This window comes from Elephas maximus, chromosome 4 (genome assembly GCF_024166365.1).
Source record: "Elephas maximus indicus isolate mEleMax1 chromosome 4, mEleMax1 primary haplotype, whole genome shotgun sequence".
Taxonomy (NCBI): Eukaryota; Metazoa; Chordata; class Mammalia; order Proboscidea; family Elephantidae; genus Elephas; species Elephas maximus.
In genome coordinates, this window is record NC_064822.1 from 175,347,091 (window position 1) to 175,367,604 (window position 20,514).

Genomic DNA, 20,514 nt, shown 5'->3' on the forward strand with positions numbered 1-20,514 from the left:
CCAGGGAGTGGCTGGTGGATTTGAACTGCTGACTTTTTGGTTAGCAGCTGAGCTCTTAAATGACAGGGAGAGGTCAATTCAGATATGGACAGAAAAGTCTCCACTGAATTAGCCACAGAGAGATCATTGGTACCATGGTGCAGATAGCATCAGGGAAGTGAAGGAGAATGGAACGAGATAACAGGAGATGGAGGAATGAGTGTGAGGGGAGGAAGGAGGGAGCATGGGGTAATCTAGTAGGGTGCATAATGGCCACTCAACCAATCAGATCCTAATCCCAGTAACCTGTAAATGCTTTGCAGATGTGATTAAGTTAAGGATTTTGAGATGGGAAGGCTATCCTGGATTATCCAGGTGGGCCATAAACGGCACCACGAGTATTGTTATAAGAGAGAGGAAGAGAGAGATTACACACAGAGAGACAGAAGTAGAGGTCAGAGTAGTGTGGCCACAAGCCAAGGAATGCTAGTAGCTAGCAAAAGCTGGAAGATGCAAGGAATAGATTCTCTCCTGGAGCCTCAGAGGGAGTGTGGCCTTGCAGATAGTATTTATGATTCTGGTCTCCAGAGCTGTGAGAAAATAAATTTCTGTTGTTTTAAGCCACCAAGTTTGTGGTAAGTTGTTATAGCAGCCACATTATCATCAGATATTTGTGTTATCTAAAGATAGATCCTTTCATTCATTCATTCAACCAAAAAATTGAGAGGCTACTGTGTTTCAGGTGCCATTCTAGGCCCTGGGATACAACAGTGGAAAGACAGGCAAAAATCCCTGTCCTCATAATGTGCACCTTCTAGGGAGATGCAGTATTGGGTGAAGATTCATTATATAGACAATTACTAAAATCATCAGTATCTGACAGACGAGGAGTCCACAACTCAAAGAGGTTAGACAGTAACTTTCCAAGTTGGCACAAATGTCTGAACTGTGGGTCATGTCCTGACTTTTCTCCTGACCCTTTCCATTCTGTGCTACCTGAGTTTGGGCAGGAAGAGAGGATATAAAACACACTACAGGGTGGGGAAGAATAGAGGTGCCAGGGGCAGAATTATTATTTATGGCTGGACTGGGCTTATTCAAAGCAAGGGTTTCCTTTATCTTAGGCCCCCCGTCTTGGGCTCAGGTCCCTCCAATGGGGATGGCAGGCACTGAGTGCCATATGTTCTCGCTTGGTTCTATTTGAGTCAGAGGTTTGGGAAGTGGACTGTGGTAGCCCACCACACTCCCCCTTGCCTCTTTGCCCCTCTCTCCTTATCTAGGATCAGGTCTTTTTCCTGTGTGGACCCTGATCCGTATGGGTTGAGTGGGGCTGAATCTATCTCCCTTGGTTACGAGAGTGGGCATTAACCAAAGCAAGGCAGATGAAGGTCCTTCCATGAAATTAGCTATAGAGACACTGGGAAGAGAGATGGTCTTTCTTCCTCTGGGTCGGTGAGCTTAGACCAGTGTGGACTGCCCACAGTCATTTTGACTATCAGAGGAAAATGTCAAGTAGAGATGAACACTGCCAAGAGATACATAGAGAGACCAAGCTCTGATAATATCATCTGAGCTCCTGGATCCAGCTCTACCCAATCTACCTAGAACTATTACAAAGTTCCTAATTGCTTGAACCAGTGAATTATCTTCTTTCCATCTTAGATTAATTTGAGTTGGTTATCTACTTGCAACTGAGAGTCTGACCAATATGGTTTGTCAGAGATGTCACTGTGACTGTGTAAAATACATTATTTACTCTTGCAGAAGCTAACTGGCCCCAGAGGCTTCCTCCATGGAGCCATATGCATGTGGCTAGCCTTCCAGGTGGTACAAAGATGAGTAAGACATGAGCTTACAATGTCACTGTGGAGGTGATGACAACAACCCCTGACAAAAGCATCACCATCTATAAAATGCTTTAAATCCATTTCTTTTAAGCTACAATCATAGGAAACAATTGACCAGCAATTCCAGGTAGGGTTAGGCAAATACAGGGTCAGCTAGAGAGATATTCCAAGCTTTGGAAGCTCAGAGAAAGGTACTCTGGGGAGGAGAGGGAGGTACATCCGGGACTGGGTCATGGGTCATGGGAGCAGATCACCAGGTCTTTTCTCCTTTTGGGTAACACTCTGTTCTGGGTGGCTGGGCTAAGGGTGGGGATGGCAAGGAGATGAAGGAAGAAGGGAACAGGTAGTCTGGGGAAGCTGTGTGTCACATTGGAGCATAAGAATTGTTTCTCTTACCTTTCCCATTCCAGCGTGGGCATGTCCCAACTTGACCACCACAGGGAAGTGTGGGGCTGTGAGCTGAAAGAGACAAGAGGAAACCACTCATTAGCCTCCAACAGCATCACTACCAGGGCTCCGGGCACTGCCTGTTCTGTAGAAAGATTCACTCATCTGACATTTCCAGGAATCCTCACATAGATGCTATGACAGACGGTCATACTGCTACAGCTCGAGCACCCTAAATGTCACAGCTTTTGACTTTCAAAGGAAGCTCCAAGCTCTTAAAACCAGCTTGCCTTGGGGCAGCCACCAATCTGGACAGGCAATGTTGTTGTTGTGTGCTGTTGAGTCCATTCCGACTCATAGCAACCCTACAGGACAGAGTAGAACTTCCGCATAGGGTTTCCTATGCTGTAATCTTCATGGGAGCAGATTGCCAGATCTTTTCTCCTGTGGGGCAGCTGGTGGGCTCAAACCGGAGACCTTTTGGTTAGCTGCCCCGCGCTTAACCATTGCACCATCAGGCCTCCTTGAACAAACAGTAGAGGGGAACAAACCAACTGCTTTCCAATCCTGGCTTTGCTGCTCATGCAACCTTGAACAAGTGGCCACACTGATCTGTGCTTCAGTTTTCTCATCTGTAAAATGGGAATGATAGTAGTATTCACTCCATAGGATTGCCATGAGGATTAAGTGAGTTATTACACGTGAAGGCCTTACACTCAGTGAATGTCAGTTTCACTGTTGCCATTGCTGTTCTGCCTTATGTTATTCCTCCATCAACTCTTCAACTGTCTGAAAACTCTCATTCCCTCCCCCAAGCCCTCTCCAGGCCACCCCAGCTCAGTCATTTAATGGCTGCACCATGTTGGGCACCATGCTGAGTTGCTGACCAGTATTGCCTCCTTTAAAAAAAAATTCATGAAGGCAACAGCCTTGTCTGTTTGGTTCCCTCTTGTATCCCCAGTTCCTAGAACACTGCCCGGCCCAGGGCAGGTGCTCAATACTGAACCCGTAGTTCAGTTGATCCTCCCAGCAGGGCCTACAAGGCCCACATGCTTCTCCCTATGATACAAACGAGAAAAGTTTGTCCAGGCTCACGGACAGGCTAGGAAGCGAGGGCATCAGGATTCAAACCTAAGTCAGCTGCTCCCAAGCCCAGCATCTTTCTTTCTGCAATACATTTCCTTTTTCATGTCGTTCATACGTTGCTTAAGACGTGTTTGCTCTGTTGCTAGAAGTACATTTTGTGTTGCTGAAGGACAAAGGTTATCCCTTCTAGTTATTTAATGGTAATATGAGTCCCTTCCACTTGGATGACCCCCCTCCCCCATCCAGGTTAATCGTGCCCCACTTCCTATACTGCACAGACTGTTCTTGTGTCTGTCGGTCTGTCCTGGATTGTCCTCTGACTGTGCTGTCTGTCCTTTCGCACTTTAGCTCCTTGACAGCAGGAAGTGCAGCTCTCCGCTCTTGGTGCCTAGCGTCTCCTGTGACATGCAGCGTCTTCTGCACAAGTGTCTTGCTGTGGATTTTAAAGCCATTCTATGGGCCTCATTTCATTTTACCTTCGTAATGGCCCCATGTGGCAAGCAGAGAAAGTACATTTTACTACCACTTACGAATAAGAAAATTGAGACTCAAGTCAACACTTAGGAAAGGGTGAAGTTGGGACTTGGACTTGTCAGACTCCAACTTTGAATTGGCATATTTACTTGAACAGTTTCTCCCAAGGTCTAGTACAAGGGCTGCCTGAAGTAGAGGCTGAATAATTTTTTTTTCCTCCTGCTTTCAGGCTAAATTTTACCATTCCCTGGTATCTAGGGTGAACAAGTACATCCTAAAAAACAAAAGCAATATTTGATTACTATTCCCATAAAGAAGACCATAAAAATCACCCCCAGACTTCTAACAGTTTTGGTGTATTATCTGCTGGTCTTTTAAAAAAATTCTTAATCTGTCTAGTTTTGATTTGTTCTCTTTTTACAAAATTGGGAATATAGTGCATATCTAGTTTTGTTTCTTGGTCCTCTCCATGTAATGTTATGTGAAAGGAATGCTCCCAGTAGTTGTTATTTGCTAGTTTAATAATTATTAAATATTTCACATATGGGAAAAAAAAAACAAAACTTGAAGAACAATATTGTGGACATCGCTTAGCTTAAGACATAAAACATTGTCCAAACAGTTGGAGAACTATGTGGCTAGCTCTGTGATTTTCACAGAGAAGACTAAGACATACAGAAGACTGAGACCATATTTCTGCCTTCGGTGGGCTTATCTTGTGGCTGGAGAGAAGGGCTGTACAACAAAAGAGCAGAAAAAGGCAGCATGGCAGCAAGACTGATGTGGTTTGGAGCCACGGGAAGTCATAGGAAAGGAAGGCTCTGAGAGGGAGAAGAGGACTGAAGGCTGAGTAGGTTGTGAGTGGTGGAGGGAAGACACAGCATTCCTCAAGGGGTGAGCAGTGGTGAGTACTGTGATCTTCCCATGGTGCATATTCAGATTCTTCATGTGCTCCAATGAACAAAGACCCGTAGGGAGGAAGATTTATTTTACGACACTTAATATGATTTCCAGAGCCCTGGTGGCACAGTGGTTAAGCATTCGGCTGCTAGCCAGTCGCTCCTTGGAAACCCTATGGGGGCAGTTCTACTCTGTCCTATAGGGTCGCTGGGTCAGAATTGACTAGACGGTAGTGGGTTTGGTTTTTGGTTTTTAATATGCTTTTATTTGCAGTAACACTGTTTTAGAGTCTCTAGGTGGTGCAAATGGCCAGAGGTGTCTCAGAAGAAAGGCTTGGTGATCTAATTCTGAAAAATTGTTATTGTTAGATGCCGTTGAGTTGGTTCTGACTCATAGCGACCCTACGTACAACAGAACAAAACACTGCCCAGTCCTGCACCATCCTCACAATTGTTGCTGTGCTTGAGCCGTTGTTGCAGCCACTGTGTCAGTCCATGTTGCTGAGGGTCTTCCTATTTTTTGATGGCCCTCTACTAAGCATGATGTCCTTCTCCAGGGACTGATCCCTTCTGATAACGTGTCCAAAGTATGTGAGATGAAGTCTTGCCCTCCTTGCTTCTAAGAAGCATTCTGGTTGTACTTCTTCCAAGACAGATTTGTTTGTTCTTTTGGCAGTCCGTGATATAGTCAATATTTTTCACCAACGCCACAATTCAAAGGCGTCAATTCTTTGGTCTTCCTTATCCATTGAAAACCCTGTGGAGTTCAGTTCTACTCTGACATCACATGGGATCGCCATTAGCCAGAGTCGACTCCCTGGCACCTGGTTTTTAAAGCTGTTTTGGACACCATTGCTAAATAGAATTATGTATTTGAACCAAATGGCCTTTTCCAGCATCTTAGATGATATTGGAGGAATAAATTAATTGCCAGAAATAATGACAGTGGGCACCGTATGTGGATATACAGGACACAGAGAGTCAATCCAGAAAAATCTGAGAAGTTTTAAGCAAGATATTTCAAAGAAAATATTTTGAATTTTTTTGAAAGCAATGGATTTTCCTGGTACTAGGCGAAATTCTCCTTTGCCAATTTTACTTGTTGAAATCAGCATTCTTTCTAGAATCATATTTGGGCTGGCAAGACTCTGGTTTGGTGTTGGGGAGAAGGAAGAGGCAATTTAGGGCCAGATTATGGGGGGCTTTCAAATCAAAGAGAGGAGTTTAAGTTGCTTGGATGGGTTGTGGCAAAGCAGGACAGTTCTGGAACAAAAGAGCAACCTGTCAGCTGTGGACAGGCTGGATCGTACTGGGAATCGTACCCGGAGAGACAGACGGGATGGAGGTCAATTTGGGATTACAACAAATAATAGTTTCCTCTGATTGGGCCTGGAGTGGATGAGAAAGTGGAGAGAGTAGGGGTACCACCGAGAGTTTTTCCTTCTTTTTTCTTTTTCTAAAGAGACACTTCTTTATGGACAGAGGGGAATTAAAGTAATGATAGAAATTTAAGATGAGAAATGTCTACAATCTCATCATCAAATCAAATCAGTGTCTGTATTTTTTTTTATTGTTGAACATTTTATTTTGAAATATTTCAGACTTACAGAAGAGTTGCAAAGTTGTACAAAGAATTGTATAGACAATTCCCGTGTACCCTTTACCCAGAGTCTCCAAATATTAACATTTTACCACATTTGCTTTGTTTCATCATTCTCTTTCTCCACGTATACAAAATTATATATATAAAATGTATATACAAATTATATAGCCATCCAAAATCAGTGTCTGTATTGATCCATATTACTTTATAGCCCTGGTGGCACAGTGGTTAAATGCTTGTCTGCTACCGGAAAAGTTGGCAATTTGAACCCACCCAGCAGCTCTGTGGGAGAAAGACCTGACCTGGAGATCTGCTCCCGCAAAGATTACAGCCAAGAAAACCCTATGGGGCAGCTCTACTCTGTCACATGGGGTCACTAGGAATCAAAATTGACCCAACAACACCTAACAACCACAACATATGTTAAATAAAAAAAAAAAAACTGGGTATTTTGCAATAACATTAGAGATGGAATTATTTCTCATTCTATCTTCTCACTTAACATATATCATGCATGTTTTTCTGTTTTGCCACTTTTCCCCCCTTACGTTCTTACTCCTCTCTCCCTTGCCTGACCCCAATCACTAATTTCGCCTGCCTAGTGTGTCTGTTGTGTATTCCTCCCCCCATCGCTGCCCATGCTCAATCTTTGCAAACATGTTTATACATCATAGAGTCCCTGGGTGGCACAAACAGTTAAGTGCCCGACTACTAGCTGAAAGGTTGGTGGTTCAAACCCACCCAGAGGTGCCTTAAAAGACAGGCCTGGGAATATACTTCTGACAGGTCACAGTCTTGAAAACCCTGTGGAGCAGTTCTGCTCTGAACATGAGTTGGAATCAACTTGACCGCAACAACAACAACACATATACATCTATGGTTTAGGTTGATGGTAGCTTTTTTTTTTTCTTTCAGAAATGGCACTTTTCACTTAATATCACACCATGCACAGCCTCCCCACAATAGATCCAGACCTAAGCCAATAGTTTTATCAGTGGCATGATATTCCATACCACACGTGGGCTGCGATTCTCTAGCTGTTTTTCTGTTAATGGCCATTGTGTTATTCTCTTTTTCTCTCTCTTTGCTAAAAACAAGACTTCACTGAACATCTTATACACATACCTATCCTCATTGAACTAATGTTTTAATTCATTGAGGCTAGCCCAACAGCTTTTCAAGGGGAGAATCAGCAGAGTTTGGAGACAGCCTGATAGATTAATGAGGCCAATTGTTAGAGCTTAAGAATTAAAAGTGGGTACACAGTATCACCACACTGGGTGAGTCAAAACTATTGCCTCCCAGGCTCAGACCAACTACATTTAATGGGTGTCTTGCAGGGCCAGGAGTTGAACTGTTGTTGGTTGCCATCTATTCGATTCTGATTCATGGTGACCACATGTGTGCAGAGTAGAACTGCTCCATAGAGTTTTCAAGGCTGTGACCTTTTGGAAACAGAAGGCCAGGCCCGTCTTCTGAGACTCATCTGGGTGGGTTTGAGCCACCAACCTTTCGGCTAGTAATCAAGCTTAAGGTTTGCCCCGCCCAGGGACTCCTAGGAGTTGTACCAGGCACTGTATATATGTTTGCATTTGTTTCCTCCTCCATATTATAAATAAGAAAACAGAGGCAGGTAGTTCGCCCAAGGCCAGACAGTTAAGCGAAGGTGGAGTCACTCCAGGGCAACTCCTATCTTCTTCCCATTTCTGCCCTTTCCCTTCCCAAGCTGTGCAAAAAGGTTTCAAAGGCCATTCCCATTTCCACTCATTTGCCAACATGCCAGCCCTTCCCCGAACACAGACAGGTCACAGAGGACAAAAAACATCTTGTGGGCTATTTTCTCCCTTCGCTTCTCTACAATAGCTTTATTTAGTTCCCCTGGGGACACGAGGCCTGCCCCAGTCTCTCACAGGCTCCCTGTTCCTGCTCACATGCCCCCGGGTGCTCCAGAGTTCAGCGCTGCCCAATGGCGTGAGAGGCCTGACATCCGGTTAGAAGGGGCAGATCAATTTTTGAAACCAGAGATCCCCACCCTGATAAGGGCCCTATTCAAAAGTCTCCCAAGAAACCAAAATAAATGGGGGCGGCTCAGAGCTCCTGCTGGGAATAAGCTTCTCTTGGGGAGGTTGGAGTCAGAGCTGTACAAGCCCAGAGTGGTCCCGTGAAGATTTCCACGGGAGGAGGTGATTCTACATTCTTGACTCCGTGGAGATTTAAATAAGTACAATGTCTATTCCTGACTAAGTGATGAGAAAGCAAGGCCTGGAAGAGTCTGGAGGAGGAAGTCAAGGGCCAAACAAGTCTGGGAAGACTTTAAGGAGGAGCTGGGTCTCCGTTCCATGCCTACAAGACCCTGCTTGATCTAGCTGCTGCCTACCAATTGTGTTCCAGCTCACTGGTCTTGCAGTTCTGTACATGGGCGAAGGTCCCTCCAGCTAGAAGGCCTTTGCATATGCTTTTTCCCTTCTCTGGAAGGCTCTTCCTAACACTCTTTCCTAGGCCAACCCCTCTCATACTACAGGTCTCAGTTGAAATGCTCCATCCCCACAGAGCCCTTCCCTGGCCACCATGCTGAAAAGTAGGCACTTTCTGTTACCTTCTCTCATCACACCTTGAACTTTCCCTTCATAGTGCTAGCCACCATCTGTATTTATACATTTGCTTTTTTATTGTCCATCTTCCCACTCCACTGTTGGTGCTCTGAGGGTAGAGACTTTTGCTGGTTTTGTTTAATATTGTATCTCCTGGGCCCCAAACAGGGCCTGGTACACAGTAGAAGCTCTGTATGTGGCATATTTGTTGAATGGGTGTTAGACCAACCCTCCCACAACAGGTGGGAGATATCATGTGCAAATAGAGTCAGAAAGAATTTGGGGGATAAGAAGTTGATCAGGTTGGTTTGAGTGGAAGGTTTCTTGGGAAGCAGTGGGCATTAGCGTAGACAACATGGGTAGTGACAAGCTTGTGGAGGGCCCGAACACCAAAGATAGGAGTTTGGACTGTATTCCATGGACATTGGGCAGCCATTGAGGGTTTGGGGGCAGAGGGGTGGACACGAAGAAAGCCGGTTTTAGGAAGAATTTTCTGGAGACTTTAGTAATGAAAGCCCCCATTTTTTGAGCACTTACTGTTTGTAGGAACTGTGCTAAGTACTTTACATATATTGCCTCATTTAATTCTCCTATTACTTCTCTTGGAAACTCTGGTGGCATACTGGTTACGTGCTACAGCTGCTAACCAAAAGGTCAGCAGTTTGAACCCACCAGGCGCTCCTTGGAAACTCTATGGGGCAGTTCTATCCTGTCCTGTAGGTTTGCTATGAGTCAGAATCAACTTGATGGCAATGTTTTTTTTTAAATCACGCCTCTAAGGTAGCTCCTATTTTTATCCCATTTAATATATGAGGAAATGAAGGCTAACAGAGGTGAAGTTTCTTGCCTAAGATCACTCAGCCAGAAGGTGGAGCTAGGATTTGGCCCAGAGCCCACCTCCCTTACTACCACATGGTAAGGTAGCCCCTCTGGATAATCATGCTAGCAGTCATTGACTGGTATGCTTCCCACATGCCCAGAACTGTGTCCACTCATTTGATTTCATATGCCATTGGATTCTATTGGCTAGAATTTTGTTGAGAATTTTTGTGTCAGTGTTCATGAGGGATATCGGTCTATAATATTCTTTAATAGTAGTGTCTTTGCCTGGCTTTGGTACCAGAGTTATGCTGGCTTCATAGGATGAATTCAGGAGAATTCCTTCCTTTTTCTATGTTCTAGAATAGTTTGAGTAGTTTTGGTGTTAGCTTTTCTCTGACTATTTGGTAGAATTCTCCAGTGAAACCGTTGGGGCCAGGGCTTTTTTTTTTTTTGCTGTTGGTAGTTGTGATGGTTAAGGTTGTGTGTCAACTTGGCTGCACCATGATTCTCAGTGTTTTGGCAGTTGTATAATGTTGTGATCACTTGCCCGTTGGAATTTGATATGTGATCACCCCCATGATGGCATCTGCTGAGTGGTACTGGTGGGGGCAGGGCCTATGGTGGCTCCCTGCCCCCTCAACCTTCATCTCTCCGCTTTTCCCGACTACTTCCTTCCTTCTTGCCTTGCCAATGTTGTTGGCTTGTTCTGGATCTAGCAGCTGCCTCTTGTCTGACCTCCGGTTCTTGGAACTTGAGCTGGCAGCTTACCTGTCCATCTTAGCATTTGTCAATCTTCACAGCCTGTGAGAAGAGTCCTGCTTCCCAACCTGCCGATCCTCAGTTCGCCAGCCCCTGCTGCTACGTGAATCAGGAGTAACCTTGCGGTCTTGCCTACTGACCTTGGAATTCCTTGACCTTCACAGCTTGTGAGCAGAGGCCTTGCTCTCCGACCTGCTGATCTTGGGTTCCCCAGCTTCTGTGGCTCTGTGACTTGGGAAAGATCTCTATCTTGATCCACGGACTTGGGACATTCCGACCTCTACAATTGCGTGAGCTATTTCATTGATGTAAATCTCTCTATGTATTTATACACTTTACTGGTTGTGCTTCTTTAGAAAACCCAGCCCAAAACAGTAGTTTTTTTTTAAATGACTTCTTCAATTTCTTCTTTTGTTATGGATCTTTTCAGATTTTCTACCTTAGTTTCTGTTAGTTTAGGTAGGCAATGTGATTGATTCTAGGAATTTGTCCATTTCCTCTAGGTTTTTAAGTTTGTTGGAGTATGATTTCTCATAGTACTCTGTTATGATCCTTTTTATTTCAGTTGGTTCTCTTGCCCAACTAATTTCTTATTTGGGTTATTTGCGCCTTCTCCTTTTTTGCTTTTGTCAATTTGGCCAGTGGGTTGTTGATTTTATCGATCCTTTCAAAGAACCAGCTTCTAGTCTTGATTGTTTTTATTATTTTTCTGGTTTTGGTTTCATTTATTTCTGCTCTAATCTTTATTATTTCCTTTCTTCTGGCAGCTGTGAGTTCCTTTGCATCTTTTTTCTATTTGTTCGAGTTGTATTGATTTTGGCCTTTTCTTCTTTTTTAATGTGTGTGTTTATTGCTGTAAATTGGCCTCTGAGCACTGCTTTTGCTAAGTTCCAAAGGCTTTGATATACTATATTTTCATTCCCATTTGATTCTGGGAATTTTTTAAGTTTTATTTTTAATTTCTTCTATTACCCAGTGGTTTTGAAGCATGGTGCGGTTCAGTTTCCAAGTATTTGATTTTTTTTCATTGTTCTTCCTGCTATTGATTTCTGATTTTATAGTGTTGTGATCTGAGAAGATACTTTGTATTATTTTTAATATTTTTGAATTTACTGAGGCTTGCTTGGTGGCCTAGGATACCGTCTATTCGAGAGAGTGATTCATGTGTGCTGGAGAAGAACATGTACCGCACCGCTGTTGGGTGGAGCGCTTTGTGTATGTCTATGAGGTCAAGTGGGTTGATTGTGTTATTTAGATCTTCTGTGTAGGGTTGCTATGCGTTGGAATTGACTTGACGGCAATTGGTTTGGTTTTTTTTTTAGTTTGGTATCTTTGTTGAGTTTCTTTCTAGTTCTGCCCATCGTGGAAGGTGGTGTGTTAACGTCTCCACTATTATTGTAGAACTGTCTATGTCTCTTTTCATTTATGTTAAGGTTTGTTTTATGTATTTTGGAGCGCTGTCATTGGCTGCATACATATTTAATATGGTTATGTCCTTTTGGTGGATTAATCCCTTAATCATTATATAATGTCCTTCTTATTATGATGGAGTTCCATTTAAAATCTATTTTATCAGATTAATTTTGCTACTCTTGCTCTTTTTTGGTTATTGTTTGCCTGACATATTTTTTTCCTGTCTTTGATTTTTAACTCCTTTATGTCTTTGTGTCTAAGGTGTGTCTCTTATAGGAAACACATCGATGGGTCATGTTTTCTTTTTTTATTTTTATCCATTGTGCCACTCTCTGTCTCTTAACTGGTGCATTTAATCCATTTACATTCAGTGTGATTTTTCATAGATATATGAAGTTACTGCTGTCATTTTGTTACGCTTTTTGTGTGTATGTGGTATTGGCAGTTTCTTTGTTCTACTTAATTTTCTGTCCTGAGTTCTTTTTGTTCATGAATTGTCTTTTCATGTCCTTCATTTTTGTTGATTTTTGAGTCTTTCCTATTTTCTTTTTCTTTATTTTGGTGGGTAGGTTTGTTAATTCTCTTTGTGGCTACTGCGAGGTTTACCTTTATCACCCTATGTTTAAGACAGTCTGTGTTTTTAGATATCACCTTGACTTCCTCTCCATATGGAAGCTCTGTAACCACACCATTCTTTCCTCATTTTTGTTTTGAATTGTCGTCAATTTCAGATTGACATCTCTGGTTCCCTCTTTCCAGCTCTGCAGCCTTGTTTTGCTTTTGAGATTTCTCTGTTTTAGTTGGCAGCTTGGTGATGCTGTCGTGTGGCTTGCTCCCAGCTTGTCGTCTGCTGTCTCTGGTTCTCTATCTGAAGGACTTCCTTTAATATTTCTTGTGAAGATGATCTGGTTTTTACAAATTCCCTTAATTTATGTTTACCTGGGAATGTCCTAATTTTGCCATTGTACTTGAGGGACAATTTGGCTGGGTATATGATTCTTGTTGGCAATTTTTTTTCATTCAGGGTTTTATATATATCTTCCCATTGCCTTCTTGCCTGTATGGTCTCTGCTGAGAAATCAGAGCTTAGTTTTATTGGGGTCCCCTTGTAGGTGATATTTCGTTTTTCCTGTGCTGCTCTCAGAATTCTTTATCTTTGGACCTGGAAGATTTAATTATGATATGTCTTGGTAATTTTCTTTTGGGGTCTATCCTGTATGGGCTTCATTGAGCTTTTCGAATGGAAATCTTGTCTTTCATGATATTGTGGAAGTTTTCTTCCAGCAAATCTTCAAAAATTCTCTCTGTGCTTTTTTTTTTTCCTCCTGTTCCATATTTCCAACACTCATACATTTTTCGCCGTCATTGTGAGTCACATAATGCTTAGGCTTTCTTCATTTTTTTTTTCATTTTTTTTCTGATTGTTCCTCAAACAAATTTTTAATCAAGGGATTCATCCTCTATTTCACTAATTCTTTCTTCCATTGTTTCAATTCTATTTCTATGTCCTTCCACTGAGTTATCTATTTCTGATATTTTGTTGTTAATCTTCTGGATTTCTAGTTGCCATTTTTATATGATTTCTAATTGTCTATTTAATTTGTCATTTGTTTCTTGTACTGTTTTACTGAATTATTCTAGGGTTTTGTCTGTGTTTTCCTTGATCTCTTCGAGGACCCTATGTATCAGCCTTTTGACTTCCTTATCAGGCAATTCCATTACCATCTCTTCCTCAGGAAGCTTTTCTGCCCCTTTATTTTGGTCATTTGCTTGAGCCATCCTGTCTTGTTTCCTTTTATGATTTGATATTATCTGCTGTCTCCGAGGCATCAAGATGTTGTTTTCTTTATTTATGATTTTTGTGTGTTGTTTTGTTTTGATTTATCAGTGCGGGTGGATTGGGTGTGCTTTGGTGATCGCTAGTCTGGCAGCACAGGGGTGTTCACTTCCTGCCTGCTGTTGGATGGGGCAATGGCAGGCAGGGCGAGCTCTTGTTGCTGTACACTCTACATGTGCGACAGCTGAGGGTGTACTGGGTGGGCTTTATCTGATGGTATGGGAATGTTCACAGTTGCTCACCATGTGGGCGGGTGACAGCAATGAGCAAGTGTGGCATTTGGGGGACACTGAAGAGTTCCCTCCATCAGGGGGTGGGGCAGTTGGCTGGGGGGTGTGCAGGAACTCTCTCTGGCAGGGGAAGGATGGGCCAAGTGGCCAGGGGTAGGTGCAGGTGCTCTCCCTGGCAGGGGAGTGTGGGGCGAGTGATCTGGTTGAGTGCAGATGCTCTCCCAGGTGTGGGAGGGGGAGGGAAGGTGACTGGGGTCACACAGGTGCTCTTCTGGGTGGGGGAGAGGTGAGACAGGTGGCCAGAGGTTACGTAGGTGTGCTTCAGGGTGGGGGAGGGGTTGAATGGGCAGCCAGGGATTGCGCAGGCCCTCTCTTGTGTGGGGGAGGGGTGAGGTGGGAGGCTGGGGTTGTGCATGCTGCACTCCCTCCAGTTGGGGAGAGGCTGGTGGATGGATGTGGATCATACAGGTGCTTTCTCCAGTGGGGAGGGGGCAGAGCAGGCAGCCTGGGAGGAAAGGAGAGAGAGAGAGAAAAAAAAGGGAAGGGTACATCTATTGCTTTGTTCTTGCCACCTGCCCTACTGGTGGGGTACTGCTGCTGGAGAGTCGCCCTATCTCTGGATCCTGGCTCCCTCCCTATTCTGTGCACACCAGGAACACTAAAGCTCTCATCCTCCTTCCTGTACTTCCCCTCCTTAACTCCAGTTTATGTCCTGCTTACCTTGCTTCACTCTAGGTATGTCGACAGCTTCTCTGCCTCCTATTGGGGTTCCATGGTGTTGTCTTCCTGTGCTCCTCCCCTAGGGTCACTGCTGGCTTTGTCTCAAAATGCCCCCGCTGTGCTGGGCTGTCTGGCAGGGCACCTCTATTCCATATCGTTCCCTGTTTGCTGCTGTCATTCAGTTTCTTTTTCCAATCTGTGTTTGATCTAATTCTATATCCTTTCATTTGATGCTCAGGGTTCTGGGATTGTCATCTGTGTCTGTTTCATTTTGTTTCTTGGGTCTTTGCTGTAGAGGGATGGTGTGGTGTTTCTGACTAGACTGCCATCTTGAATCCCACTCATTTCATTTAACTGGAATGGGATGGGATGGAGGTCAGCAGACCAGCTAGGACAAGACTGGTGCATGGTGGGACAGCATGAGCTTTGGAGCTGGAAGGACCAGTGTTCATAGCTCAGCTCAGCACACACAGCTGTTAGGCCTCAGGCAAGTCACTGGGCACTCTGTGCTTCAGTTTCCTCTTTCCCCAAATAGGAGGATCACTCACCAGATTGATGGGAGGAATCAAAATCATAGATGCTGATCTCAGAGGAGCTGGTCACTAAATGGTCACTGCCAGTGGAGAGGTGTTATGAATTGAATTGGGTCCCCCCAAAATATGTGTTAGAATTCTAACTCCTATACCTGTGAGTGTAATCCCATCTTCGTTATGTTAATGAGGCCATATCAGTATAGGGTGTGTCCTAAACTTAATCACTTCTGAGTTTTAAAAAGAGCAGATTAGACATAGAATGGAGCACATACTAGGGAAGACATGCCATGAGAGGGTTGCCAAGGAACAAAGAAAAGCTCAGGGCTATGATCAAGGAAGGAATTGACACAGCTGAGACCCTGATTTGGACTTCTAGCCCCCAGAACTATGAGAAAACAAATTTCTGTTCTTTAAAGCTACCCACTTGTGGTATTTTTGTTCTAGTGGCATTAGCGAACTAAGACAAGGGGCTCAAATGGAGTTGCAGAAATGAGCACTGTAATTGTTCTGAGTATTCCTTCCCTATTTTGTTCTGAATATATCTGTATCTACATCCATCTATAAACTATTGTTGTTGATTCCGACACGTGGTGACTCCGTGTGTTACAGGGTAGACCTGTTCCATAGGCTTTCTTGGCTGTAATCTTTACGGAAGCAGATTGCCTGCCAGGCCTTTTTCTGTGGTGCTGCTGGGTGGTTTAGAACCGCCAACCTTTAGGTTAGTAGCCAAGAGTGCCTCCCAGGGACCTGGTATATTTATCTATATATATCTTTGTTTTCTTCCTTCTCTTATCTACTAACATATCATGCAACATAAGATATTAACTTTATATCACAGTATTGAAGTTACAGGATATCAAGAAGAGTGAACTTCACCCAAGGATGTTGCATCCTTTTCTGGGGAAAGTGTTAGTGCCTTTTCAGGCCTGGCACATGGTAGGACGCCACTGTACACTAGTTCCCTTCCCTTTACATCCATGACCTCAGGGATGTGATAACGAGGGTGGGTAGAGGGCATCAAAGGCTGACCAGCAGAACTAAGTCACTCCTTGCAAGCAGGAAGGAGAGGGAAGAGGGGAAGGAAACCCAATGCACAGGTTGGTCATGGGCAGGGAGCATGATGAGGCCTTTGACAGAAACGGGGCAGCCCAGGGATGGGGTTTGTTACAGGCATTTAAAAAGGTTACCTTAAAAGAGAGAACAGGTACATCCCAACAGCTGCTTAATAAACCTTCCCCTTGGTCTGCAGTACCTGACAAACTCTTCTTGGAATCGTAAGCACTGCATATAAAGGCACTCATGCCCTGGTTTATATTTAGTCCTGTATGGAGGGGGATAAATGGACAAGGTGACCTTTGAAAGTCCTTTCCAATCCTTTAATGTTTTGACAAACCTTTAAAATATTACCTAGATGACTGAAGGAAACCCTGGTGGTGTAGCGGTTAAGTGCTATGGCTGCTAAACCAAAAGGTCAGCAGTTGGAATCCACCAGGCGCTCGCTCCTTGAAAACTCTGTAGGGAAGTCCTACTCTGTCCTATAGGGTCAATATGAGTCAGAATCAACTCCATGGCAATGGATTTTTTTTGGTTTAGATAACTGAAGCATGGAAAAACTAAACTCCTGCCCAGGGCTGCCAGGGTTTCGTGTGATATGGCCCTTTTTCCTTGACCCCATTTGATTCACTCTCCCCCTTCAACCACTCTGTCCCAGCCTCACTGGTTTTCTTTCCAACCCTGGTACTAGCTTTGCTCCCTCCAGCCACAGGGCCTTTGCACTTGCTGTTCTCTTTGCTCTTCTTCACCCAGTCAACTACTATCCATGCCTGAGATCACAGCTCCAACGTCATTGCCCAAGAAGCAGGCCCTGACCTCCCTGCCTAGGTCATGGCTGCTCACTTCTGCCATTTTAGAATTGTCTGTGTGATTGCTCCCTGAATGTCTCTCTCCCTCACTAGACTGTGAGCTCTGTGAGAAGCTGTGGGTCTGTCTGCTGTTGCTCCTCACTGAACTTTCAGTCCTTTCCTGAGTTACAGATCTGTCTCCCTAATCCTGACCTCCAGGTGATTCCATAGGCACCTCCAACTGAACATTTCCAATTATGAACTCTGCCATTGAAAACACTCTCTCCTTTTCCTACGTCCTGACCTCAGTCAATGGTCCCACCACCCACCCAGGTGCTGAAGATAGAGATCCCTTCCACCTTCTTCATTCTTGTACCTGCCCTAGACCCAGATCCAGCACACGGGAGGAGCCTAGTCAATGTTTGCTGAACGAGCTTTGTGGTCTCACTGCCAAGTTTAACGCTCTCTGCCCTTATAATTCCACCTTAGAACCCTCTGCATCGCCGTCTCCTATTTTTTTCGTGTCTTGGAAAAATACTGGGAGCATGTTTAGAAAAATTAAATTGAACCTGCCCAACCAAAAACAACACATTCCTTTCCCTTACATTTCCTGTTTCCCTGAGAAACGGAATAGTCAAAAATAAACACACCGATAGGATGGCAATATTTGTCTGCAAATACGCTTTTTTGTTCTGGTCCATGTGATACTTATTGCATAGAACCGGCTCGGGGTGCCAGTCCAACCCCACAAGGATGCTCCTGGGTGATGCTCAGAATTCAGACAAAACCCCCAGCATAACTGTGGCTCTGGGGAGCGTCTGCATGATTCTAAGTGCCAACGACCACCTTAAATCCCATCACTACATGCAGCCATGAAACCTCAAAACCCCTATGTTCTCCATCCTAATTTACTTTTTTGGCCATATTGTTACCTCCATCTCAATCCAGAGGTGGAAAAAAGCCCCTTTTCCAAGTCAGATGATCCCTAAAATGAGGAATTTCTCTTCCTCTTTTTAGTTACTTTGGAAAATAGTTAATAATTGTTCCACTTCAATATCCCTGTGTCTTTCCCTCAGTTTGTCATCATACATACCAGTTGCTGTCAAGTTGGTTCCAACTCATGGTGACTGCATGTGTTGCAGAGTACAACTGCCCTCCATAGGACTTTCTAGGCTGTGACCTTTTGGAAGCAGATGGCCAGGCCTTTCCTCTGAGGTGCTTCTGGGTAGGTTTGAACTGCCAACCTTTTGGTTAGTAGTCAAGTGCTGAACCGTTTGTGCACCCAGGGACATGGTCACACATACAGTGTATTAAAATTAAAGTACAGATGCATGGTAAATTTTTGTCTAAATGTACTCTTGTTGGTATTGCATAGAACAAATACTGTTTGCTAGTGGCTAAAAACAAAGGCAAATGTCATTTCCTCTGGTTCAGGAAGACTATTCATGGAGTCTCATAAAATGAGGCAGCAGAGAAAACAGGCTTTTGAAGGCAGACAAAACCGGGTTTAAACACTGCTGATGTCACTTTCTACTGGAGTACTCTCAGGCCCTTAGATTTCAGTTATTTTATCCATAAATGGGGCTAAGTACCTTGACAATGAAGGTTAGAGTGAAGACTTGAATTTGTATGTAAAACACATTCCGTATATACCTGGGTCCTAGTCAGAATTTTTTTTTGGATAGTTTGAATTAGCATTTATTTAAAATCAATCCAGAAAAAAACTAAACACCTGATGCAGTTATGAACATTTTAAAAAAGTTTTCCTTTTGGTACTATTATAAAAATTTGTTCTGAAATGATTTTAAAAATTATCATTAAACTGATGTAATAGATTGATCTGATATTCCTTCTATGCAAAATGACTCTATGTGTTTATTTTCCTTTATGCTGAGGTGTAATCCATACCGGAGGCTGTTGTCTTTGGTCTTCATCCATAAGTACTTCAAGTTCTCTTGACTTTCAGCAAGCAAGGTTGTGTCATCTGTATATTGCAGGTTTTAATGAGTTTTCCTCCAATCCTGATGCCTTGATCTTCTTCATATATAGTCCAGCTTCTTGGACTATTTGCTCAGAATACAGATTAGAGAAAACAAAAATCCTCACAACTGGACCAATAAGCAAAATCATGATAAATGGGGAACATACTGAAGTTGTCAAGGAATTCATTTTACTTGGATCCACAATCAACAGCCATGGAAGCAGCAGTCAAGAAATCAAAAGACACATTGCACTGGGCAAATCTGCTGCAAAAGACCTCTTAAAGTGTTAAAAAGCAAAGATGCCACCTTGAAAACTAAGGTGCTCCTGATCCAAGCAATGGTCTTTTCAATCACCTCATATGCATGGGAAAGCTGGGCAATGACTAAAGAAGATGGAAGAATTGATGTCCTTGAATTATGGTGTTGGTGAAGAATATTAAATATACCACGGGCTGCCAGAAGAAGGAATAAATCTGTCTTGAAAGAAGTATAGCTGGAATGAGACTTTGCCTCATTCACTTTGGGCACGTTATTAGGAGGGCTCAGTCCCTGGAGGAGGACATTATGCTCGGTAAAGTAGAGGGTCAGCGAAAAAGAGGAAGACCCTCAATGAGATGTGTTGACACCGTGGCTACAAGGATAAACTCAAACATAACAAGGATTGTGAGGATGGTGCAGGACTGGCTGGTCAGTGTTTCGTTCTGTTGTACACAGGGTCACTATGAGTCAAAACTGACTTGACAGCACCTAACAGCAACAACAAAAATCTAGGGGGTTCATTTTCCAGCACTGCATCAGACCACACCCTGTTGTGATCCATAAGATTTTCACTGGCTAATTTCAGAAAGTAGATCGCTAGGCCTTTCTTCTTAGTCTGTCTTATCCTGGAGGCTCCACCAAAACCTGTCCATCACAGGAGAAGCTGCTGGTATTTGAAATACTGGTAGCATAGCCTCTAGTATCATGGCAACATGTGAGCCAACACACTGTGACAAACTGATAGATGGGTGGTAGGGATCATACTCCACCTGGTTTTTATCCTATAAATAACCTTTTATTTAACACAGTGAAATCTAACTTACCATAGCTGCGGTGAGACTGCCTGATTTTGTTTTATTTTAAATCACAGTTTCCTTGAGTTATAATTTACATACCATACAATTCACCCATTTGAAGCGTATAGTTTGGTGGTTTTAATATATTCACAGAGTTGTGCAACGTGCAACTTTTGGCTCCATCTCTACCGTTGAATATAATTTTCAGAACATTTTTATCGCGCCAAAATAAACTCCATACTCACTACATTCACTGCCTGTTCCTCCCTCCCTGCAGCCCTCAGCAACCACTAATCTACTTTCTGTCTCTATGGATTTGCCTGTTCTGGACATTTCATATCAATAGAATCAGACAACATGTGACCTTTCGTGATGGGTTTCTTTCATTTAGCATAATGTTTTCAAGGTTTATCCACGTTGTCGGATGTGTGAGTACTTTATTCCTTTTAAAAAAAT

At 43.5% G+C, this 20,514-nt stretch overlaps 1 protein-coding gene and 1 long non-coding RNA gene across 2 annotated transcripts in view; one reads left to right on the top strand and one right to left on the bottom strand.

Moving 5' to 3' along the window:
• Positions 1 to 20,514, bottom strand: part of SYN3 (synapsin III) — a 687,937-nt gene that overhangs the window by 123,246 nt on the left and 544,177 nt on the right. Inside the window, exon 7 of the mRNA XM_049884283.1 lies at positions 2,223 to 2,285. Within this exon, the coding sequence (XP_049740240.1) occupies positions 2,223 to 2,285 (63 nt within the window). The remainder of the gene's footprint in view (positions 1 to 2,222; positions 2,286 to 20,514) is intronic.
• The window catches only part of LOC126075989 (uncharacterized), a 79,609-nt gene that overhangs the window by 25,487 nt on the left and 33,608 nt on the right, over positions 1 to 20,514 (top strand). The window lies entirely within an intron of this gene.